Genomic DNA, 26,634 nt, shown 5'->3' with positions numbered 1-26,634 from the left:
GCATTTAAAAATTCAACATTATAAGTAATTTTTAAAAGTAAGATATTTTAGATGTTTCCCATTTTTTTCTTATCAGATTCCTCTAGTGAGAATTAATGGTTTTCAAAAAAAGAGAGAGAATTAATGATTTTCAAAGCAGGTTAGCAGTTAATTTAAGGGCATTTTTATAAAAGCCTGTGATGCATATCAGAGAAAGTTCATTGTGAAGATCTGCGAAATAATACGAAATGTAGGCAATTTCAGTATATTTCCTCAAAAGAGAAGAAGCATTTCAACTTAAATAAGATTTGCAGGTCCATGTTTTCTATAAGTAACAGAGTAAATCCTCTGTTCTACTAAGCCAAGCAACAATTATTTCAAGATCAACAGTTAACCTCAACTTCCTGTACTAGGAATACCATTTATCTGTTTTAGGGCACATGCCAAATTTCAAAACTCAGATACTTTACAGGGTATGTTGCAAGAAGGGATGGAGAGGGATATATACAGATGGATGGACAAATGGACTGACAGGTATTTTCAAACCTGTAGAAAATAATAATATATGGTTCTTCTACCTTTATAACTTACCATCTTTTTCCTCTTATCTTGTTCTGTGGGTGGTTCTTCATCTTCCATTACTTTTGGTTCCTCGAGATGAGACATCAACATACAGCTATAATAATTTTAAAAAATGTTTTAAATAAAAAATGTCATAACATACTTAATTAAAAACAAGCCCTCAAAATCACTAAGAACATGAATGTTTATATACAACAAAATGCTAGGCAAAGACTAGATAAATTAGATATACAATTAAAACATTCTTTTAAGTATGAAAAGATATTTCATTTAAAAAGGACCACACTCAGACTTGTGGGAGGACGGGGGGAAATGGGCATTTATTGAAACCTTAAAATCTGTACCCCCATAATATGCTGAAATAAAAAATAAATAAATAAATAAAAAGGACCACACCAAAAAATTTTAGAGCCTTTTACTTAGGCAAAAGAAGATACTAACTGGTAAGAAATTTACCAGTTGCTACTTTTGAATCAAACATCACTCCACAGAGCAAGACATGTATACCATTTATATCTTTCAAAAAATGATAGACACTTAAAATTACTACTGCTTTTCTCCTAACCATTACATGTCTACAGATTATTATATATGCAATAATTTAAATAAGATCATTAAAACACTATTAATTATGTAACAATCTACTTTGTCCTCCAAATGACATTACTGTGCTATGAAGAATTTGTCCCTGATAGCACTTCTACCTTCAGGACAGTTATAAATCATTTTATTTTGATTATCTGCACCACTGCTCTTCACCATTAGCAGAGATAATAGAAACACAGTTTCCTATTCAATTAACACAGGTTCCAGTGAGACCAGAAATGAACATTGTCTAGTGAATCAAAGTAATGGAACAAACCTACTGTTTCCTAATTTAGAACAGAAGAATTCAGTAATTTATCAGTGTCATAGGTTCTTAACCAATAAACTGTGGCAAAGAAAGTTTGGTTTCTCTTATGTTTTGTTGCAAGTACAGGGGAAGGACAATTCCTGACTCAGACAAGTTCTTATACCAGAAAACTTGATTGGACCCATTCCTGCAATGGACAGGGGTGTCCTTTGCCCCTATTTCCCATCATCAAAAAAATAATGGTTGGAACAACTGATTTTGTCCCAGTCAGTGCCCACTGGTGGGGTCAAGGAGATAGAACCTTAGGCCAGAAATCAGAAGTCCTGAAAACAAGCAAGAACTCAAACCCTATCTCACTGCATGGCCTTGACTTTTCAGAACTGCAATGTCACAAGCAGCTGGCCAATGGCGTCTGGCACAAAGTGAGAAAATTATATTACTATACCAACCCAAAAGCTATTTAATAAAGTGAAATGCCCTGAAAAGGTCTACATCACTGTTTGTATTTTAGAACTGAATAGTAAGATGGGGTTCCTTCACACTATTTTATGCCTGTTGCAGACTTGAATTCTAACTGCAATGCAAATGATCTCCATGGAGGCATGCTTTATTCTTTATCAAATTCTTCCACAGCATTCCAAAATCCATTAACTTACTTGTACAATGAAAACTCTCTATTCTGCCTTCTCTGAGTTAAAAGATTCATCACACTAATAATGGAGCATATTCTCGATGCATATATATAAAATTTACATTTTGTTTCTTTCTTTAACCAAAGCTAGCCAAAAAGCAGAACATTTTTGCTTTGCAATTCTGAATTGCATTCATTTGGGTCTATGGAAGGTGGAAAGTGAAAATTGAAAAAAAAACAAAAACCAAAAACTGGACTGTAAAGACCAAAGCTGAAATGTTCTCCTGCAGGAAAATTTCCAATTAAAAGTCAAACCTCATTTTATTGGCAAAGAATAAAGATAGGCAAAATTCATGTTTTACATAAAGTGCATGTAAGAATTAATGGGTTTCTAATATGATAAAATGTGTAGACTAGGTCTGTAATAATAGTAATACTAATAAAATAGTAACAACAGTTTTAAAATAGGAACCACTAATGTGAATATAAAGCAATCACTCCATTCCACACTCACAGCAGAAATAACTGGATAGATCTAGGCACTCTAGCCTGCTAAATCAGAATCTTTCTCAACAAGAAACTCAAACCAGCCCAACATAACCAATAAGCAATGAAACATGAAACCTTTATAATCATTTCTGGTTTAAAAGGTACTTGCAATAACACTTTTCATTTAATCTATACAAACTCTGTGCCCTAAGTAATTTAGCCATTTACAGATGAGAAAAGTAAGGCTGAATTTACATTCATGAAACACTGGTAAAGAGCATTCGCCCTTACAATTTTCCTAGCCTAAATGAACTTTTCCCTACTTCAGAGTATCAAATTTGAATGCTTAAAATTTGCCTTTATTTCAGCACCTGGACAGAACCAGAGCAACTGTCTGATAAAAGCCTCGTCCCATTCTACCTGGAAGCCTTCCGTTCGCAAAGGTGAGATAACTGGTGGCAAAGGCCAAGTATTCAAGCCATGTTCTTGATGTCTAACATCAGTGATTCTCAAACTTGAGCTGCATCTGAGTGACTGGAAGGGCTTTGTTTTACAGTACAGATTGCTGGCCTCACCCCCACAGTTTCTAATTCAGTAGGTCTGGATGGGGCCTGAGAATCTGCATTTCTCACAAGTTCCTCTGTAATGCTTTCTTATTACTTCCTCCATTGCGTTGATACTAATGTTGTGGGACAACAGTCCCATAGGCCAAACCACCAAAAGGGCTTCCTACCCACGAAACTGATTTTTAGAATGAATTTTTTTAATGCTATGTAACTGGCTCTCAGCTAGGTTAATTAATATATGGAACTATCTATGGATTGCTTCAGGTAAAACAAAACTGACAACATAGCCAGGCATGGTGGCTCATGCCTGAAATCTTAGCACTCTGGGAGGCTGAGGTGGGTGGACTGTTTCAGCTCAGGAGTTCAAGACAAGGCTGAGCAACAGCGAGACCCCATCTCTATTAAAAATAGAAAAAAAAAATTAGCTGAACAACTAAAAATAGAAACAAAAAATTAGCCAAGCGTGGTGGCTTGCACCTATAGTCCTAGCTACTCAGGAGGCTGAGGCAGGAGGATCGCTTGAGCCTAGGAGGCTGAGGTTGCTATGAACTAGGCTGGTGCCACGGCACTCTAGCCCAGGCTACAGAATGAGACTCTGTCTCAAAAAAAAAAAAATAGAAAACAGGGTTTTCTTCATGTGTTCTAAGTCATACTCAACTGAGACTATAATAAGAATTCAACAGAACCAGAAAGACTAACTTTGTTTGAATAAACTGTTTAAAGTAGGAAGATTTATCAAGAGACCTGTCTAAGCACTCTTAGAAACTGAGACTCAGAAAAGTTGGGTAACTCGTTTTTTCCACTTTGCCTCCATAGACCAAGTACACCCAAGGGTAAAAAGAAATCACCAAACAATTCTGAGGAAAAAAGAAAACAGTGGTCATAAGTTCTAGCTACCCATAAACACTAACCCTCAAATCTAAGCCTTTCTAGTTTGGATCCTAATAATCATCTCTTAGTCAGTTTGTCTTCCTTACTCCCAACATTTTCTCCTTTCAAACCAAAACTTTAACTTCATGCCATGGCTGAGCATGGCATATTGAGTCAGAAGACCTTGGTTCTCATCTTGTCTCTTGCACATATTTGCTATGTCACTGAACTTTTCTGGTTTTTAATATTCTGACACTGTATTAGATAATTTCTAAATTTTCTAACTTCCAGACTTTCTTTCTTCCAGTTAAAACATGTTATAATTTTGTTCTACTTCCTAGATCCTCTCTTATCCTTCTCTGAAGACTATAACACTGACTTTCTATTAAAGCACAGTCAGAATTCTACTATTGTATGTGCTCTGCACAAAGCATATATAACTGCCTTTAATCATTACTAGTGTTTTCACTGTGCCATCAGCCATGTCCTCCCCTGAACTAAACTGTATACTACAAAGAGGACAAGGGGCACGTGAACATATCTGAAATATTTCATAAATAATTGTAAACTTTAGCACATATTATGCATAAAAACACACTACTTACAGTCATATGCCATAAGCTTAAAAATTTTTTTTGAATTGTCTACATGCATGAACAGTTTCATATTTTTGGTTTGTGGTCTCAAAGAGTTTGATGTTTTCATTTTATATGCGCTTCTGTTTTTTCAAATGCTAAGTTACATGTTAGATACATTTTGTTTACATATATTTAGTAAGATTGAACAACATAGATATGCTTTGGATATTTTTCAACAAAATGTGATTCAAATGACAATTTTTCCCATTTGCTATAGATGGCTTTATAAAGAGCAAAGAAAATAGGCTCAATATGTTATTATCTAGGAGAAGTTGAGTGGTTTGGAATCTCACAAAGCCTTGGTTGTCATTATATGAAACTTGCCCTTTATTAAATGTAATAACAAGAAGAAAGGTATGGCAATTCTACTAACCACAAAACGATACAATGATTAACTTTTAAAAACTCAAATTAACAGTTGTAAAAAATTAGATTAACAGCATTCTTTTTGGTTTTTTCAAGACAGAGTCTCTCTCTGTTGCCCAGGCTAGAGTGCAGTGGTGTGATCATAGCTCGCCACAGCTTTGAACTGCTGCTGGGCTCCGGTGATCCTCCTGCTCTAGCCTCCCAGGTGGCTAGGACTACAGGTGTGCACCATTATATCCAGCTAACTTTTAAACTTTTGTTGAGATAGGGTCTCACTATGTTGCCAGGCTAGTCTCGAACTCTTAGTCTCAAGTAATTCTCCCACCTTGGCCTTCCAAAGTTCTGGGATTACATACATGAACCACTGTGTCCGACCACCATTCGTGACAACATGATTTTACCTATTCATCCAAAGAATATAATTTTAACTACTCTATTTTGGAACTAGACAATTACCACATGACCTCCACCTCCAACATCCTAAAGGCACCAGTGCTGCTTCAACCAGGCAAATACAAGGCAATTCATACCTTTACCCGTAACTTGCCTAAAGGGTAGGGGAACTCTGTAAGTTGAAAAAAAACACATGGTTGAAACATCTTGAAAAAGGAATTCATATGCTAAAATATACCTGGAATTTTTAAAAAACCTAATGTCAAAGCATAAAACAATGATTAGATCAAAGAAGCCCAATTCAAGCTATTGTTGTAACATAATAAAGCTGATCCCAAGATCAAACAATAAATATTATAAGCAAAATAACAAAAATTTTTCTGTATAGAAGACAAAATTACAAAATGTCCATATTGTGCTTATATGGAGATGGTGAATAAAAATCATGCAGCATGTATTTAATTCTCCCCCCAAATCCAATTGTGATATAATGATCCACCTACTCTTTGTAAGTTCCTGTTTCAGGATCTTCCGTCATGACATCATGCAGGCCTTCCACTGAGATGTTTATAATACCACAGAATTTATCCTGGATAACACTAAAATAAAAGAAGGGCAAAACAGGTTAACTGGAGTATTTCAACAGGTAATTCTTTTTTTGTATTCTAAATATCCTCTTGAACGTGAAATTTTAGTTCTGAAATACAAAAGAAACTTAAAAAATATATCTCTTAAAACAAAAATTTTATTTTTGCATATAACATTATAAATTTCTCTTTCACTAGATTATTAATGTATTTAAATACTAGAGGGGATAGATTAGATACAAAAGAGAGATATTTTAAAATTCTTAGATTTAACATATTCATATTAATTTTATAACTACAAAGATAAAGATATAGAAGTGCTGACAATTAAAAATCTCTGCTCTTTTAAAGATAAAGCCAACGAAAATAAAGACACACCATATTCTGGGAGAAAATATACAAATACTCCTTCTAGCATATATTTTAAGAACTCTGAAAACTCAGATGACAAATAATTTTAATTTAACAGTCACTGAGCATAGTGGCACACACCTGTAGTTCTAGCTACTTAAGAGACTAGGCGGAAGGATTGCTTAAGCCCGAGAGTTCGAGGCTACAATGTCCCATGAGTGTGCCTGTTGAAAAGCCACTGCATTCTCCCAACACAGTGAGATCTTTTGTCTTTTTTACAAAAGAGGCAAAAATTTGAACAGACATTTTATCAAAGAAGACATACAGATGGCATATAAACATCCAGAAAGGATGCTCAACAGCATTAGGTATTAGGGAAATACATATTAAAATCACAGTGAGATTTTAATTAAATGTAAAATTAAGAAGATTGACAATAGCAAGGGCTAGCAAAGATGAGAAACGACAGGAACACTCATATGTTGCTAGTACTAGAATATAAAATGGCATATTCATTGTGGAAATACGTTGTCAGTTTTTATAAAGTTACATACCACACAGCTAAGCAATCACACCTGTAGGTATTTACCCAGGACCAAAACAAGTATTCTAAAACCTGTATGTGAACATTTATGGTAGAGCTTTATCTGTAAAAGCCTCAAACTACAAATGACTCTAATGTCCATCAACTACTTAATGAATCAACAGATAGTGGAATACTTATTTCATGAAATAATACTCAGCAATAAAAAGGAACAAACTACATATAGATGCAATGACATGGATAAATTTCAAAAATATTATGGTAGGAGAAATAAATCAGTCTCTAACAACAAAAAAAATCTCAAAAATGGGCAAAAGATCCAAACAGACATTTCTCAAAAAGAGACATACAAATGGCCAACAAGAACGTGAAAAACGTCCAACATCACTAACCATGAGGGAAATGCAAATCAAAACCACAAGGAGGTATCACCTCACACCAATTAAAATGGCTATTATCAAAAAGACAAAAAATAACAGATGCTGGCAAGGATACAGAGAAAGGGAAATCTCTTACACTGTTGGGAGGAAAGCAAATTAGTATAATAACTATGGAAAACAGTATAGAGGTTCCTCAAAAAAACTAAAAATAGAACTACCATCCAGCAATCCCACTACTGGGTATATATATTTAAAAAAAGAGAAATCAATATATCAAAGATATACCTGCACTCCCATGTCTATTCAACAGTAGCCAGGCTGTGGAATCCACCTAAGTGTTCATTAATAGATGAATGGATAAAGAAAATGTTGTATATATACATAATGAAATACTATTCAGCCATAAAAGAATAAAATCCTTTCATCTGTGTCAACGTGGATGGAACTGGAGGACATCATGTAAGTGAAATAAGCCAGGCTCAGAAAGATAAACACTGCATGTTCTCACTCAGATGTGGGAGCTGAAAGTTGATCTCATGGCAGTAGAGTAGAATGATGGTTAGCAGAGGATGGGAAGGTTATGGGAAAAGGTGGGGGTGGGGATGAGGAGAGATTGGTCAATGGGTATAAAAAATATAATTAGATGGAAGGAGTAAGTTCTAATATTTGACAGCACAGTAGTGTGACCATAGTTAACAATAGCTAGGAAAGAAGATTTGAAATGTTCCCAACACAAAGAAATGATAAATGTTTGAGGTGATGAATATCCTCATTACCCTGATTTTATCATTATATGTTATATGTATATATTATATGTAAATTAATATAGCAACTAAGGAAAACTATATAGAGGTTCCTCAAAAAACGAAAAAGAGAACTATCATATGATCTAGCAATCCTACTAGTAGGTATATACCTAAAAGAAAGGAAATCAATATGGATGAGATACTTGCACTCCCATGTTTATTACAGCACTATGCACATGTTCCCTATAATTATGTACAATAATTATGTATCAGTTCAAAAATATAAAAAAAGAAGTAGTTCCATCAAAAGATTCCTCCCATAAACCCATATAAAGATTAATATATGGACAGAAGCCCATACAAACAAAAATGCAATTATAGAATTTTAAAATTAAACCTAATATAAAAATATATGTATCTTCAAAGCATTCAAGTTCAAAAAGCACTCATCAAAATGATGTACCTCAATTACCATTCATTAAACAGTCTGAGAGAAGTGCCCCCAAATAACAGGGAAAACAAAAGCCAAAGAGGCTTATACTTTCCTGGCATACAGAATATATATTTAAAGAATATAAGCATTAAGAAGTTATAAATTCTTTTTCTCCTACTGTCTTAATAAAAACATTCCCACAAATGTGTGAATGTAACATTTTAAAATGAAGCCTTTAAAAAAGATTTCTTTTATATACAGTATTTTTATTACAACCTTCAACAACATGAAGTTATGAGCATTAAGCCTTTGCTTCACTTTTTATTCACCTAACACTCTCTAGTCTTATAAATGAAGAATCAATCTTGATTTTAATAATATACATTATTCCTGAATTAAGTGGTTTAAAATATGATTAGGCACTTAAAATGGAAACAACCCAAGAGAGCTGCAAACCCAGAATGAATTGAAAAAGGATTAGAGGAAGAAAGGGGAGAGGCTTTATGCTTAAAGATAATTTTAGATACATTATCTCTTTAAATACTAAAAGCCAGGAAGTAGGTATTATTTTCTGTGTTTCTCTATAAAAATAGCCTGGTTTTCTCTTTTATGTTAATATGTCACACTGAAGTCATGAGTAAGACTTTATTAAAATTATTTTCAGTGTGACATCTTCTAACAGTTCACCCATACCCATTCATCCAGATCTGATGTCAGACACAATGTGGAAGAACGGAAGATAGCCCCAGGAAACCACGTAATCTTAGATCTCACTCAGAAGTGACAGTTCATATCAACTAGAAAGACACAATTATCTAGAGTCCTTGAAAAGATTAGCTAAGCTCCATGCTAGTCTATATATAGCATCCCAGAAGAAAACCAACACTCAGGAGCTTTAAAAAAAAAAGAAGATGATAAACTCATTACTGATTATTCCAGGCAAAACCTAATACACTGATGTAATCCCATAAATGGACTTGAGAATATTGGCTCACTATGAGTACCAGTAAATAACAATAATTTATTATATATTTCAACATACAATACAAGGATACCACTTAATAGACAAAGAAGGAAATGATTAGACATGTTATTCAGGCTAACCTTTCCTAGTGAATAGGTCACTGTGGTTAAATTGATTCATTCTAGTCAACATTATGTGAGCCCAGAAAATAAATGTGTCAGACACCATGATAGGCCCTGGGGATAAAAAAAGATGGCTAGCTCAGGATCCAGAAACCAAAGGAAGCTATAAGTCTGCCTAGAGCACAGAACTTGAAATGCACATGGCAAAGTGTGTTGCATGTACGAATGTTATTTGTTCTCTCATTCAAAGGACATAGTTAAGAAATGCTGTGCTGTAATCTCTAGAGCCCCATTATGAACTAGAAAGCTACAGGAAGGATTAAAAAAAAAAAATCAAGCAACAAAATTAGATGTTTTTTTATTTTTAATCAAGTTAGAATATATTGTGTAAATGCCTTTCTCACTTTTAGGAGTATTTCTGACTTCTTAACTGACAATCTTCTAAAGTCAGAGTCCTGTCCCCTGGACGCTTGCTGCTAGAGAAGCACTGGCTAATTATTCTTCGCTAATTCTCATCACTGGCCCCTAGAGATTTGATTTGTTCTATCCTCACTTAAGACCTTGGGGTTTTCAAGTTAATTCATATTTCATTAATTGCATTAGGATAGATGCTCCTCCTAAATGGAATCTCAATTTTTATATCAAGTTTTCATTTCACAATGCTAAACACAATCCTACTGATTGTATCCATTTCCTTATTACTGAGAGTTTCAGGGAGGCAAACAGGTGCTTGCTATTTCAGTCCCTTAAATTTCATTCTTTCTCCTTAATTTAAGAACTTTCAAGGGCTATCAAGAACCTCAGCAGGCTCTACCAAACCCACCTTTCCAAAGTTATAGCACAGGGGTGAGGAGCCTGCAGCCTTAAGGCCACAAGTGGCCTTGTAGTCCTTAAGTGAATCCAAATTTTACAGAACAAATCCTTTTATTTTACTAATACATTTTTGTTCATCTTTTAAATTTTTATTTTTAAAATTAACGTATTTAAAACATTGAAGAATAAAATAAGTTTCAGCAAAATAATCCTCCCAGATTGACCAGCACAGAACATTAGTAAGACATAACGGCTAAATTGACAGCTGATATGCTCATGATTTAGTTTTAACTTCCCACACCTAACTGGCACCACTACTGCACAAGGCTGGTTGGTAAGAGTTTATGAGTACACCAGTCTGTTATCAGCTTTTAACAACAGTGCACTGTGTTTCTGTTTGAAGTAGAATTTGTGAATAGTTGCATAGCTCAACAGTATTTTTTAATTCTGTCTGCTTAACAGTTCATCATGTCAAAGACGACCAAGAGAACACTGATGGAAGAAAACAGATTTTTTAATGAAGATTGGGAATTGTAATGTTACCTAGTTTCTGATAAAGATAAGATGATTTGCTTGTTTTGTGATGCTGCAATATCAACATTAAAGAAATTCAAGTGTCACTCAAGTTGGTATTCAGCCCCCCCACTGCTAAATTTGACTGACTTTTAAAGAAAAATTACAAAAAAAAAGAAATTCAATGCTCATCACCATCATAACACTACATATATTTTAAATTAGAGGGAGAGGCGCAAAAGGTTGTATTACAGAAATTAAAAGATGAAAAGCAAAAGCAAAGACAATTCTTTCAAGCAGCAATAAGACCTGGAAATAATACTGAAGCAACTTATAAAGTAGCTTATGTACTTGGGGAAAAAAAGAAGCCATTCAGTGATGTAGAAATTGTGAAAGAATGCATTGTTGAAGTTGTAGGATGCTTAGACTCTGATAATGTTTCAAAGTACAAGCATTTCCAAAAAAGCTATCTTTTCTCAAAACACTTCTTCAAAAGGAAATTTCAGATGAACATGTTCCCCAGTTAGCAAAGGTCACTGATGAGCAGGGTGATATAGGCAAATCATCTGGAAGAATATGCAGCTGTTATAGACCTATTAATTGGAGAATACGATGATAGGTTCACTGACTTTGAGAATCATGACATCACATTCAAAGTAGCATTTCAGCCTCACCTAGTTGATATCACCAAGGCACCTTAAAGAACTACAGAGATGGAATTGATTGAGCTCTCAGTAGATGACATTTTAAAAAGTCATCATTTGATGCTAAGAAAGATCCAATTGAAATATGGAAAAATGCAGTAGAATACTCACACCTTTGGCAACATGACCAAAAAATGCTTTCTTGCTTTTCAACCACGTTTTGCTGCAAATCTACATTCTCCTACCTAACCCAAATCAAGATGCCCTTCAGGTCACAGATGACTGATACTCATCCAGAGGATCAACTGAAACTGCAGACCTCCAAGCTGCAACCAAATATTTAAATGCTTTCCAACAAAAAACAGACACAATAAAGTCATCAAAAGATTAGTTAACTTTAAAATTAACAACTAGTTTTCATTTTTTGAAATTATTAAGTACATAACAGATTTTTATATAATACACAATTTTAAGTATATCTAATTGAAGTTTACTGAATATAGCCTTATTTGATTACGGCTAAATTAATGTGGCCTTCCAACAGTAAAAGGTTCCCCACCCCTATTATGGCACATTACTCTTCTTTTCACTGGCAGTTAAGTCATCACCTCCTGCATATAATAGTTCCTTACTCCAATTTATCTGTTTATTCCCTTCCTGCTCCTTACAGTATTCTCCCTCCTTTATCTATTCACTTAATTCACACTTCCTTCATGAAGCCTTCCCTGACCACTCTCTCACATAATTGAGCACTCTGTCCTTTGAATTTGCACAATTTCTTTGTCATGCAACTTGCATGCCATCTTTTGTATTAATTTCTTCTAATGTCCTTTAATTTTTCATGCCTGTATTCCCTAAGACTATAAGTAACTTAAAGGAGAAGCAGAAACCACGTTATGTTTATTTTTTTATGTCTCTTAGAGTAACATTATGTATAATGTGAATATTCAATAAATAATCAAGGCAATTAATGATCTCAAAGCTTGAGAATTGCCCTCCCTCAGATTCTTTTTACAATTTTATTTTTACTTACTTCTTTTTAAAATTATAAAATTATAAGCATAGATAGCTGAGTTGAGTATTCTACACTAGACATAAGCCAGAAAATCGTACAGAAGGTAGCTGTGTTGGAAATCTATTTCTGAAACATTCATTTTGGAAAATGCAAGAAAGATAGGAGAATCGACATAAAACTAAACAGAAACAAGTATTGGTAACCTAAACATTTTCTTCCTTTTTATTTGTCACACTTTTGCTTTTCTTATTTTACACACTCATTTGACATATTACATTATGTCATGAATTACACGAATTACAAAATAACAGCCTTTTAAAACATCTGCTTACTCTGTTCAGGTATGTGATAAGTGATATACAAGCATTAAATAAACAAGTGAGGGTATGAAAAACTGTACTCAGCAAATACATTTGATCATTTAAACCAAATCCATATAGTTTTCAGTTGCCTTCTCTTTTCTAGTCAAATGCATATTAATAAAACTATAGTTCTTAAATCTTATATTGCTATTCCTAAAGGTATGACTTTTAAAGCATTTTCTGAGTATATAAAAGTATATAGCTATCGAGTATGTAAACTGCAGAAACTTAATGAAGAGTGATTTTTCCTTGCTTTTGAAAACTATTTTCTCACTTTTTAAGTGGGAGCTAAACAATGGGTACACACAGGCACAAAGAAACATAAGGACATTGGAAACTAAGAAGGGAGAAGGGTGGGAGGGTGGTGAGGGAATGAAAACTTACCTACCAGGTACAATGAATACTGTCCTGCATACTGGTGACCGGCACACGGAAGCCCTGACTTTAGCATTATACAGTGTATCCATGTCACACACACAAAAAAACCCTTAATATTTTTAAATTAAAATAAAATAAATCCATGTAGTAACAAAAAAACAAATTGTTTAATCTTACTTCTGTTTGTTCACTCAATTTTGAAAACTATGCTGGCTTAAAATTATTTCTCTTGTATCATTATGAGCTCAAACCACAGGTGCTCAGAAAACTAAATGCTTACAAAGACGAAGCAAGATTTTCAATCCTCAAAGTCATAAATCAATGAAATATTTTAATTCTTGGTAGGCCTAAATTGTGAATATTACACTCAATGTGAACAGGCCTCTAGTTTCCTTCTTCCTGTCTAATTTTTATTATTATTTTTCTAGTCACAATGTTACACTCCCATTTTTTAGATAACTGCCTTATCATCATAAAGTATGTGCCTTAACTTATTTCTCTGTAAGAGATGGTTTCATATATTTACATCACATCATCATCCCCATGGTCCTGAGAGGAAAACAGGCAGACATACAGAAACACTGACAAAGTTTTCAATTAATTTTTCAGAACAGTTTTATAAGCTAAAATTCATGACACAACAGTTTTTCATAATAGCAATCCCCCCAAAAGAAATGAATCAGAACCTTAATCATCATAGAATTCTCTATGCTCTAACCAAAAATAATTATATTATTTATATATCATATCTAGTTAATATGTGAAATCACTCTTCATTATTATATCTTAAATATGAAAGGTAAGTCAAGTTAGGGTAATTTAAGAGAAAAAACCGCACATTTTTAGGCACTAAAAGCCACAACCAAATTAAGATATTCTCAAGTATATTTATCTGCTTATATCATTTAACAGAATTAAGCAAAGAATTGCAGTTTATTCAAAGAAAGGAAAAAAGAAACCTTGATTTATCAGTCTTATTGTAGAATTTCTACAGCAGCAGAGACTATAAAAGTGGTGACATTTACACTAAAATTAATTTTTCCTCCCTCTAGATATTTTGCTTACAAATGCTTCTGTCATTTAAATGGAAACAGTCCTTCTACACAGTAATTATCTGCATGGTTGTGGAAAAGTATAATAATAAACCTAGTTCCCCTGACAAATACTGGCAAGGAAACAGGCTAAAAACTCAGAGTGGAAATTTACTATCTTAAACAAAAGGTGAAATTTTTTTGCACTCAATAATAATTCTAACAAAGTCTTTTATATAATAAACCATTCCTCTGATTACCTGTTTTTTGCGTGCACACACACAGCCTTCCCCAAAGCCATGATCTTTAAGAGTACAAGAAACAACTAAAATAATCTACATGTATTAATAATTAGATGAGAAGAAGCTGTCATCTTATGTGATTTTCAAAAGAAAAGATTATACTAATAAGAAATAATACCCAATGAAGACATATTATATTACAGTAAGGTTCTATCAAACAGAGATGATCAATGACCGGTACAGAACCGTTTGGGTGAAAACAACCCCGAAAAACAAAAAACATCAAGCTAAAACAACAACAACAAAATATCGATGCTTGTTTTGAACAGTTATAAAAGTCACTTGACAGAACTGATTTTTGTTTTTTTAAAAGGGACATAAAGGAATTTAACAGAAATTGATAATTATGGGGCTGAGGGTATGACTTCACCACTGTAAATGTTAGAAATGGTTGAAAACAAAGCTGTACAATAAGTAATTACAAGGTAGATATACCTTCAGAACAAATGAAAAAAGCTGACAGTGCTAATGTTATTAAAGTTACATGAAAAGGTGTTGTAGCTTAGGATTAAATTCCTGGGGAAGTCTTCTACATCACTCAGTTTAGACCAAAATGAAGATAATGTGCCCAGGGAAAGTGTTACATGATCAAAAGGGTATTTTGGTAATGATGAAGACACTGATGTCAAAGATTTATAAGAGGCATTTGAATAAAACTGTATCATGAAATAAAAGCAAAAAATAAATCTCTGTAGAGCAATATTTCACATTATTTAAACATATGTATGTGTAATTAAATTAACAACTTCATATAAATGGACATTTGACTATTTTGTTACAGCTGTAGAAGTAAAATGTGTACAAGTTGACAAAAAAAAAAAACTTTACATAGTTTTCTTATAGGAAAACTAGGTGATCACCTTATATTTAGATATGCCTTACAGGGACTCACTGCCAAATTCCTCCCACGTACTGCTAGCATAATCAATGACTTTTCTCTGAGGTCCAAAACCCTAAGTACATCAGCATCCTTTTCATCCAATCTTGGCAGTCTCACAAGCATCTCAAACATAAGATATCCGACACCAAACTTTTTTTTTTTTTTTTTTTTTTTTTTTTATTTTTGAACCAGAAAGGTAAGAACGACACCAAACTTGTAAGTGCCATCCCAACAAAAACAAGAAAATGAAAAACAAAACAGAAAGTCAAAAAAAATTTCTCTTTTGGTTTTCCTAATCTGAGTAAAAAGCATCTCCTATCAACCGAGTGACTCAAGTGGAGAAACCTGGGATTCAATTTTTACCTTTCTTCTCATTCACCTTCTCAACACCCAATTCATCACCACATTCTGTCAACATTTATCTGAAATTTTTCTTCTGCTTCTCTATATTCCTATTATTAACACTGTACTACAAGCCAATTCTGTCTGTTTGAACTACTGCCTAATTTCCCAAATGGGGAAACTTCCAATCTTGACTTCCTCTAATCCATTCTCTACAGAGCTAAACTAGAGTGCTCTTTTGCAAAATCTGATCTTATCTTTCTCTTGCTTTAAAGTGGAAGTTTACACCTTCTAATAACTTTCCATTGCATTTAAAAATCCAAACCCCTATTCCTAATTTATTTAGGTCTCTGTGACCTACCTCTCTCTGACCTCTTTTACTTACCCTCACACTGCTCTCCATCTACAATAAAAGTAAAACTACAAGTGGGTACAGTTCTGATTCTAGAAGATGGTGTTTGAGGAGGCTTTCATAAACGAGAAGCAGGTAATTGAGGGTAAGTGGGTTTTGAAAGCCAAAGGATGAGGAAACTGCACTAGAACATAAAAACTTTTGCTCTTCAGAGCCTCAAACAAAAATACAAAAAAAAAAAGTAAACTTATGTCTTAAGGCTAGAAAAAGGAATATCACAGAAGGTATCTGGCAGAAAGCAATAGGCTGTCCAAAGCCAAAGATTCAAACTAAGAACAGACTAGGGTTTATGCACATGTACTGGAAACTCAACAAACATGGGAAGAAATGGAGATAAAATAAAAAAGAAAGACTATATACATGAGAGGGACTCCACATTATTCAAGGTAAGAAAACTACTTCCTACTAAAACAGTGTCCTCTCTATCACACCCATGATACCTTAAGTCAGAATCAATGAAACAAGGCATACCTGGGCCAGCAGCTGATACACTATACATTCCTTTCTCTCATGCTGCTTTCTCCAAGACAGTTCTCTTTTAATTCACCAGGCTTCCCACATTAAAAGTGCATTGCCACAGAAGCCTACTGGCTTCAGCACAGTGATAGAGGGCACTTTTTTTTAATACTATGCTTGAGACAGTACAGTGTTAACATAGAAAAAAAATGGGCCTAACACATCATTACTATTGTTTCCATAACTATAAAATCATTAAGAAACTAGATAATAAAACAATTTGAGAAAACTGATTCATATCCCTCCCCTCTAACCTAAAAGGGCTCATAGGTAAGTCCAGTAACAGAAAACACAAATACAAATTTTAATGAGAAATGAAACGGGTCTTCTTAGGGGGAAAAATAAGTTATTATTCAATGGGAGGTATCAATCAAGTCTAATGGTAAACAGAACAGCCTTCTGTTTTGTTTTACACTCTCCTTCCTCTAAGTCAAAGGAGCACATCATAGTGTAAGTCCGAATATCTATTTTTCTAACTTGTAGTTCAGTAACTAGACCAACAAAGGAGCTGGATCCTTATAACAAAAACAATGGCCAAGCAGGACACGAGGAGGTGCATAATGGGCCCAACTTGGTAGGAAGGCCCAGCATTAAAGCTGTTTTACAGAAGCTTGTGAAAGGTTCCCTGGGCTTTCTCCTCCCATTTTTGTACCACCTAGAAACAAATATGGGAGACTACTGTTGTTGCTGTGTGCATAAGATGATTGAATAAAAATGTCCTAATTACATGTTGGTCCTCCTTCACCTCAAAGCTTACTTAGAGGTTTATATAATTTCTAAGCTGAAGAAATGTCCACATGTTATGTCTGAATGCTCTACTTCTTCACCTGAGTGGTGGTTACACAGATGTGTCTACTTCTGTAAGTGATTTATATACATCAATAAAAGTTTTAAAAAATGTTTATGGGGCAAATATTTGTCATGCACTGACACTGACGTAGCTGGGGGTCTGATTAAATTCTATACTACTGGGAGAATTCCTAAAAATAAAATATACAGGGCAATATAGGAAATGAAAGAATAAAAATCTATCCAATGGTTGCTGACTCAAAAGACACAAATGGCCATGAGGCAGAGTAGATCAACAAAGTAACCCTGGAACTTTACGTATGAGAGTCCAGAACTCTACCAAGAAAACAACGGAGGATGTACCCACAGATTCTCTTTCCTCACTCTTGTAAGTTCTACACAATTTCTTCCCTCCCTTACAACATCCACCCTTACCTCATCCCACCACTTCGCCTCCAGCTGTCAAAACACTGGCAATCCCTCTCTTCCAGGGGACCCTGAGTCACGTGAGTCTTCTTTATCAGCTTTCCCCTTCATCATCTGTGACCTTCTTCTATTTCCTGGTCACTCCCTCACCACTACACGACTGACAGGAAGGGGTTGGGAGTAAGTTCACATATATCCATCCCAGAAGTGAGAGATACAATTTTAAAATCCCACATTGGAATTATAAATGTGCTTAAAAGCTATCTCTTCTCTTCCTGGCCTTCCCCTCTCCCCTCACAGTTGGTTCTGTTCTCATGATTTCTGAATCCTCCTAATACAATGCCTTCATCCCCATCTCCAATCTCCTTTTCGTTCCTGTCTTAAAGCTCTTTGCTTTCCCCAGTCTCTCCTTTTCTTACCTTTTTCTGAGGGTAGAGGGATCTTTTCCCTCCTTTCCCTCTTTCCTCCTTTCTCTTTATTTTACTTTCTTCTCATCAATATCACTCCCTTCTTCCCCATTCCAATTCCCTTGTCTCTTGTCCCGTCCCTCTCAGGGTCTGATTTTTCTCCTCCCATCTCACTCCTCCCCTTGGCAAACTTTCCTGGCTCCCAGCATTTTTCATCCCCTCAGTGTCTCTCTCACCTTTCTTGACATCACCCTTCCCTAACTACCACCCCCTGAAATCACACCCCAAGATAGCTTCCACCTATTTGGACATCTTCTTCCCCCTTTCTCAAGGTCTCCCTCCTACCCCTCCAAGAAGCTTCTGGAGCCATGAGCCCTCACTGGGGCTCCAGGACCAGCCAGGCCTGTGTGAGTGCTGGGAGCCGGGCAGCAAAGGCCTCTGGCAGTCAGCACCCATGGAGTGGGAAGGCACGATGGAGACCCTAGATTTCTATGGTGCAAGTAGCAAGACTCTGGGCTCAGGTGGTCACCACAGCCTCCAGGGATGTCAACAACACTTCCAGCCATTGCTAGGAGACAAGGGAGGAAGTCTGACTACCATTTTTAAAGAAAGTATGAGCAGTCAATGAACACCACTGTGTACAACCACAGTTCCATATATACATTGATAGTAATATTATACAAGTTTCCTAGTTGGGTCTAAATCAATTAGAAGTTAAAATTTAGCCAGGCATCATGGCTCATGCCTGTAGTCCCAGTGACATGAGTGGCTAGGGTTGCAAGATTGCTTGAGGCCAGGTATTGGAGACTATCCCGGGCAACACAGTGAGACCCTATCTCTAACAAATAAATTTTTTTTTTTTTTTATTTAGCCAAGTGCAGTAGCTGGTGCCAATAGTCCCAGCAATAATACTTGGGAGGCAGAACTGGGAGGATCACTTCATGACCAGCCTGGGCTAAAGAGTGAGACCCAATGTCTTAAAAAAATAAAAGAACAAATACACCAAAAACTTGACAGATTTTCTGAATTGCCTTCTTTAACATACTGACTGCCATGCTAGAAAAAAACTTTTTTCCTTGGGGCCATGGTGTTTTATTAAAAAAACTGAATAAAAGCTTTAAAAACAAAATGATCTTTTCTATTTTAATGAAAAATTTGTTATTTTTTATTGTTTTTCTGTGTGTGAGTTACATAAAACTTGAAAAATAGTTCATAGGGCTCCCAAGGTGAAGAGAGGTGTGAGTTACATATGCTTCATGAGGCCCCAGGCTCAAAACTAGCCTGAGTTAAACATAACTCACATGGCAGTTAATGTGCTAAATTTAGGAATTTTGTTTTAAGATCAAAATACTTTGTTATATGGATTTTTCTAAATTTCAAACAGCCAGCTACATTGCTCCTGAATATGATTTAGGTGGTAAGAAAGGGGAACACAGAGAGGTTTTCAGCTTACTTTATATATCTCTGCATTGTTTGCATTTCTTTGCCAATGAATATTTACTTTTAGTAATTAAAGAAAAAACTTAATTGGAGTTGTAGCAGCTGGGAAGACACAATAAAGAAATACATTATTAAAAATGTCTTTCAAGGTGAAAAAAAAGTCACTCTTCCATAACAACAAATTATTAAGAAAAACAAATTTGTTTAAAATATACTCATATTTTTGGCTGAAATTATAATCCAGGGCAAAGCTTTAAAGCAAGCAGAGTAAAGCAGAATGTTGTTTGAAAACTCTTTGAGGTGGTAAGGCTTTAATTTCTCTTTGGAATTTCTAATACATTTCAAAACCACTCCTCAGTTCCTTTCTATTTTTCTCTCAAGTATGTTAATGCAGTGGTTCTCAACATGTGGTCCCCAGGCCAGCAGCAACAGCAAACTTGTTAAACTGGAAACTTGCACATAGGTCCTATGCCAAAATTACTGAATCAAGAACCATGGATTGGATATCACATGCAGAAAATGAAACTATACCCGTCTCTCACCCTATATAAAAATTAAAGATGAATTAAAGACTGAAATGAAAGACCCAAAACTATGAAACTGCTAAAAGAAAACATATGGAAAACACTTCAGGATGTTGGTCTAGGGAAAGATTTTATGGCTAAGATCTCAAAAGTACAGACAACAAAAACAAAAATAAACAAATGGGACTAAAACTAAAAAGCTTCTACACAACAAAGGAAACAATTAACAGAATAAAGACAACCTACAAAACGGAAGAAAATATTTGCAAACTATTCATCCAACAAAGGACTAATATTGAGAATATATATATAAATAGCCAACAAGTATATGAAAAACATTCAGTATCACTAATAATCAGGGAAAGGCAAAGATAAAGATCACATGTTCTCACTCATATGGGAATTAAAAGAGTTATCTCATGGAGGCAGAGAATGATAGATACCAGAAGATCAGAAGGGTCTGTGGGAAGGATGTGGTGGGGAGTTAATGGAGAAGGGGGAAGGATGAAGATAGGTTGGTAAAGGGTACAAACATACAGTTAAGATAGGAGTAAGTTCAAATGTTTGCTAGCAGAGTAGGGTGTTATAATTAACAATGTATTATAATATATTTCACAAATTAGAAGAGAGGACTTGAAATGTTTCCAACACATAGAAATGATAAATATTGGAGGTGATGGATACTCAAAATACTCACATGTACCCCATAAATATATACAAATATTATGTATCAATAAATTTTTTTGTTAATTTTACAAAAATAACTCTGTAAGGGCGAGGATTAGGAGTGGGGCTAGCAAACTGTGTTTTAATGACTTCTAGGTGATTCTGAGCTTAAGAACCACTGTCTTGGCCGGGTGCAGTGGCTCACGCCTGTAATCCTAGCACTCCGGGAGGCTGAGATGGGCAGATCGTTTGAGCTCAGGAGTTCAAGACCAGCCTGAGCAAGAGTGAGACCCCATCTCTATTAAAAATAGAAAGAAATTAATTGGCCAACTAAAAATATATAGAAAAAATTAGCCAGGCATGGTGGTGCATGCCTGTAGTCCCAGCTACTCAGGAGTCTAAGGCATAGGAGGATCACTTGAGCCCAGGAGTTTGAGGTTGCTGTGAGCTAGGCTGACACCACGGTACTCTAGCCAGGGCAACAACAGAGTGAGACTCTGTCTCAAAAAAAAAAAAAAAAAAATCACTGTCTTAAGGTATAATGAACATAGCACCTACTTATAATTATTTTCATTTTAGAATATAAATTTGATAATTATTACTTGGTTTAAACATTCTCAAATTGTTTCAGGCTAATTTCAAATGGATATTTTTTTTAATAATAAAAAGTACTTATTTGGGGAAAGAAGAAGGACAGACACAAACATGAAACATATAATGCTTAAGAGAAAAATTTAAATATATATTTGTGGTTCAGATCACCGCTTTTTTTTTTTTTTAAAGACAGGGTCTCACTTTGTCACCCAGGCTGGAGTGTAATGGTACAATCATAGCTCACCGTAGGCTTGAACACTCAACATCAAGAGATCCTCCTGCCTCAACTTCCCGAGTAGTTGGGATTACAACAAGCATGGCCACTACCTCACCTGGCTAATTCTTTTTAAAAAATTTTGTGTGTGTTTAAGAGACAGGGTCTCACTATGTTGCCCCGGCTGGTCTTAAACTCCTGGGCTGAAGTGATCCTCTCACCTTAGCCTCTGGAGTAGATGGGATTACAGGCATGAGCCACCATGCATGGCCAGGTCACTATTAAGGGAACAAGGAGCATGGGCATTTACTATTAATGTTCAATATTCTGAAGAGAGCTACACAAATAGAAATTTATGCTAATAGAGAAAAACATTATATTACTTCCATGACTTCAATTACCATCTATATTAAAGATTCTCAATTGAGGTTACAAACATCTCCTGGGGGCTCTTTCATCTTCTACAAGTTCTTATTCTTCCCTACTTACCTGTTTCTCATAATCATGGCCCAAGTGGTTAATTGTTACAATAAAGAGTATGTAACACACTTACAGTGTAATGGATGAACAGTTAAGAATTATTTGCTTTTACCAGATAGACTTCTCTCCTGAATTTCTATTTGCTATATATAGTTCTACTTGGAGATCTGATACGAATCTCAAATTCAACCTATCTAAAATTGAACTCATTACTTTGCCCCTCCCCTATCTCCTTTCCTCTTGTTTCCTTAGCTCAGTCAATGCAGCACAAAAGTGCCTAAGCCAAAACCTAACCTCTTTGACTTCTCCCTCCTCTGCTACACCTCAGCCAATTATCAAGGCAGTTCATTTTACTTCCATGGTAGCTATTGATCCATTCATCCTTCCTGCCACTACCCTGACCCAGGCACCCAGAATCTTTCTGCTGGATCAGTGATTGAGATTCCTACCCAGCTAAACCTATCTCCAGTCTATTCTTCCTTCCAGAAAGAGTGAACTTTCTAAATAGTAAATGTGATCATGTCATTTCACTGCTTAAAATTCTTCAGTGGCTCCCTGTTTCCTTCAGGACAAGGCATGAAATTACCATAGCTATCATCATCAGAAATCTCTCTTCAGTTTCAAATCTCACACCACCACTCTCAACTCTAGCTGTACTGATTTTAATTCCTGAAAAGAAGCATTCTTTTTTTTTTTTTCTTTTAACTCTTCTGACATGGTGTTACTCAGCTTTCTTCATTGAGCTAATTTCTATTTATCCTTCATGATCCAGTTTTGATGTCACTGTTTTGATAAAGCCATCTCTCACCTCCCTAATAGCATCTCCAAGTACAGTACTTACTATACTGTACAGTAACCATATGTCTCCTCCTCTAGATTAAACTCTACTTAGAATAGGAACCATGTCAATTTTTTCACAATTGTACTCCTAGCACCTAGGAAGCAATATAGAATGAAATGAAAGCACGAGCTCTAGTCAGATAGATCTAAAAAGTATCACAAGCAGTGAGAATTTGGGATAGCTACTTAAACTCTCTGCCTAGGTTTTCTTACCTGTAAAATGCAGATAGTACTACCTTATGAGACTGTTTATGGATTAAATGTTATATGTGAAGTATTTAGCATGGTGCTTGATATACAGAGTTATTAGCTATTACTATTATTTAATATAGTATCTATCAAAGAAAATATTTGCTGAATGAATACACTATTCACAAATTATTAAAAACATTTTAATAATGCTTAGGTTATATAATTCATTATATTTCCAAATATAGCATATAATTCTATAAGTAGGTTTCAGTTTTATTTATGTCCATGGCACTAAAGTGTCTTATAGCCAATATTTAGCTGAGTTATAAAGCAGAATGTTCAAAAAGAATGACCTGTGCCTCACTTTCAGGAACAATTTTTTTATGAAGTTGAATCTGCTCCAAACCAGGGCTTGGGGAGGCGTTACAAATTGAGGCAGTGACATTATACCTTGCTGACTGATAAAAACTGTAATATTCAAGTCTATTTTCCCCTGAGTTTCCTGGTGTCTTTAGTTTTTGTTTAAATCGAACAACTTTGTAGATCAAAAAAATGATTAAAACACAAGCTAAGATGAAAAAGGCTAGCAAAATGTCAAAAGCCTCATTCAACTTCTCAACTTCTTGTGTACAAATTAGAGATGCTTTCCCTGACACTGATGCAGCATCAATTGGTAGAGCACTGTTCTTTTCCAAGTTCAAGTTAACAGAAGAAGTAAGTTGTATTTGTACAGGTAACACTGCAGTAGTCTCTAATGGATTACCAAAAGTATTCTCTTGAAAAAATCTACTGGCAGGTGAAGTACGAATTCGTTCCCAGAGTGTAACACTCTCAGTCTCAGTATGTTCCAAATGGTTCCCATTTGTGGTCACTTTATGCCAGGCCATCATTAGCGCAGTAGTCTTGTGATGAATATGAAGAGATTTTACAATAGCCCAAGCTCTGGAAACATTTGTCGAAGATGTAACACAATTTGTAATATCAGTCCTCTTAATATAACGTAATGCTCTGCCTCGCATGGATGGGGGATTCTGGCAATGGATGTTTAAAGTAATGGCTGAAGATGCTAGCCAGTCTCGAAGGCCCAAAAGTCTGCAGTTACATTCCCATGGATTAGAATTTGCCTGAAGATGAATCAATGAAGACAATGGCTTAAGGACCCTTGGATGTAAGTCTGTAAGATTATTAAATGACAGATTAAGGATCTTCAAAGACCCTCCCATGTTTTCAAATGTATCATTATCAATGCTTATTATTCTGTTTCTATCTAACTTCAGGTAAATTAAATTCTTTAACAAACTAAATGTGTCAGAATTTAAATTTTCTAAATTATTATGACTTAAGATCAAATGTTTAAGGTTATTAATTCCATTAAACCCACCCCTAGTAACATTTTTAATTCTTGAATTTTTCAGGAAGAGATATTCCAACTTGACAAGTCCTTTAAATGCAAAAGGCTGTATTGCTTCAATACAGTTATGAGACAAAGAAAGTCTTTTAAGACTCTTAAGTACTTCAAAAGCATTTGATGGTATTTTTGTTAAATTATTACCTTCCAGATACAAACATGCAAGGTTTCCAAGATGTTGAAAGCCTGAGTCTGAAATTCTCAAAATTTTATTGTTTGATAAATCAAGTATCCGAAGAGAAACCATACCAACAAAGGTACCACCCCCAATGACAGTAAGGCGATTTCTTTGTAGATTTAAGTACTGAACTGAAACTAGATCATTAAATACTCCTCTTGGAACAAAAGATACCTGATTGGACTGTAAATATAAATTACGAAGATTTGAAAGTCCCTTAAATGTTCCAGGATCTAAGCGTTTCATAAAATTATTATTTAGATATAGGAAATAGAGATGCTTCAACTGAACAAAAGCTTTTGGATATACATATACAATGCTAGAATTATCCAAATACAGTGCTACAAGAGAGTGAAGTCCTGTTAATTCACTTTCATTTACATGAGATATATTATTTCCAGTCAGATACAGAAAAACTGTACTTTCAGGAAAATTCTGAGGAATACTTGAAAGGCCTAAGTTACGGCAGTTAATATGTCTCCCAGTGCAGAGCTGACAAACAGACGAACATCCAAGTATCTCTTTATGGAATAATAATACAAGACAACACGTAAAAAGTAGAAACAGTCGTAGGGAAGGCAGAGAAAACTGTAATCCACACATAGCCCTGTTCTTGGTTTTTCTGTTCATATCAGAATTGGCTATAAAAAGAGAAGGTAAAACTTTAAATCATCAAAAAGTTCTTACAAGGAAAGTTTTTATAATACTACAACTACTGTATTCTATTTTAATTAGGATCAGCCAATAATACTAAGTATCATAAATCATACTATGGTGAGAGCATAAAATAATGATTTTGGAATACGTTCTAGAATTATTAACACCTCCAGGCCATTAACCCACTGTTTGATAAAAGAATAATTCAAATGCAATGAGATGCAAAATGAAATGTTTCCTAAGCTAATTTAAAATATTACAATTGATACAACAAAGGTGATAAATGATGTAGGGATGACAGTTTCAATTTAATATGTCCCTTTATCAACTTAAAGTCTAATATCAAGTAACATTATAATTTATAAAAATACAAATTCATTGCAGAACAATGAAACTCTCCTTAAACTACAGTTTTTCACAAAACTAAATTATTTTTCATTTCAGATAAAAATTCCTATGTAAATAAAAAAATCTTACCAAGAACATGAAATTCATATTATTAACATTCAGCTGATTCAAGTAAAGTTTTCTTTTTAAATCTGAAGAGCGACATTTCTAAACTCCGTTTCTTTCTGTAGCACTGTTGACCTCCACCCCTCCACCTTTTTTTTTTTTCAAGTCATGGTTTGTTCAGGAAACAACACTCTTCACATTGGTTCCTCTACAGTCAGTATGTAAAACAGAGGTTGCCATGGATACAGGAAACTGAGAGAAAGGAAGTAGTTTTATCTGTGTTTCAAAAGTACTGTTGAAAGGAAATCTCAGAAACTTATTTTTTCGGAATGAGGGTAGAGATTTCCTAATGTACATACCTAAATCTTCTGTAATTAAAAAAATAATTTTTAAAAGGATCCCTGAAATTTTAGATATTCAGAAGCTAAATATCAACAGATTTTAGATTGTCTGATCTAGCTATCAACAACAGCTATTGAGTGGAAAAAGCAAGTTAAAATAAAATGTATATAGAGTAATATAATTTTTGTAAATCTTTTAAGTACATAAATATTTATATTGTTTTAAATACACATTGGGGACTTCGGCTTTATGCTTTATTCCTTTAAAAAAAACAGGAAAAACTATTTAGAACGATGAACATAAGTGTTACATTATCCTCTTT

At 34.7% G+C, this 26,634-nt stretch overlaps 2 protein-coding genes across 2 annotated transcripts in view; both read right to left on the bottom strand.

Moving 5' to 3' along the window:
* IPO11 (importin 11) overlaps window positions 1-26,634 on the bottom strand; it is a 197,985-nt gene that overhangs the window by 24,818 nt on the left and 146,533 nt on the right. The window contains exons 29-30 of the mRNA XM_012784031.3: window positions 5,871-5,966; window positions 571-655 (exon numbers count right to left, since the gene is read on the bottom strand). Of these exons, the coding sequence (XP_012639485.1) occupies window positions 571-655; window positions 5,871-5,966 (181 nt within the window). The remainder of the gene's footprint in view (window positions 1-570; window positions 656-5,870; window positions 5,967-26,634) is intronic.
* LRRC70 (leucine rich repeat containing 70) lies at window positions 17,933-25,912 on the bottom strand. The gene has a single exon (XM_076008049.1). The coding sequence runs from the start codon at window positions 25,488-25,490 to the stop codon at window positions 23,598-23,600; it is 1,893 nt and encodes a 630-aa protein (XP_075864164.1). The 5' UTR covers window positions 25,491-25,912; the 3' UTR covers window positions 17,933-23,597.

Source organism: Microcebus murinus, chromosome 11 (assembly GCF_040939455.1).
Source record: "Microcebus murinus isolate Inina chromosome 11, M.murinus_Inina_mat1.0, whole genome shotgun sequence".
Lineage (NCBI taxonomy): Eukaryota > Metazoa > Chordata > Mammalia > Primates > Cheirogaleidae > Microcebus > Microcebus murinus.
The sequence above is the reverse complement of the archived record's forward strand: the minus strand, read 5'-3'. Positions and strand labels throughout refer to the sequence as shown.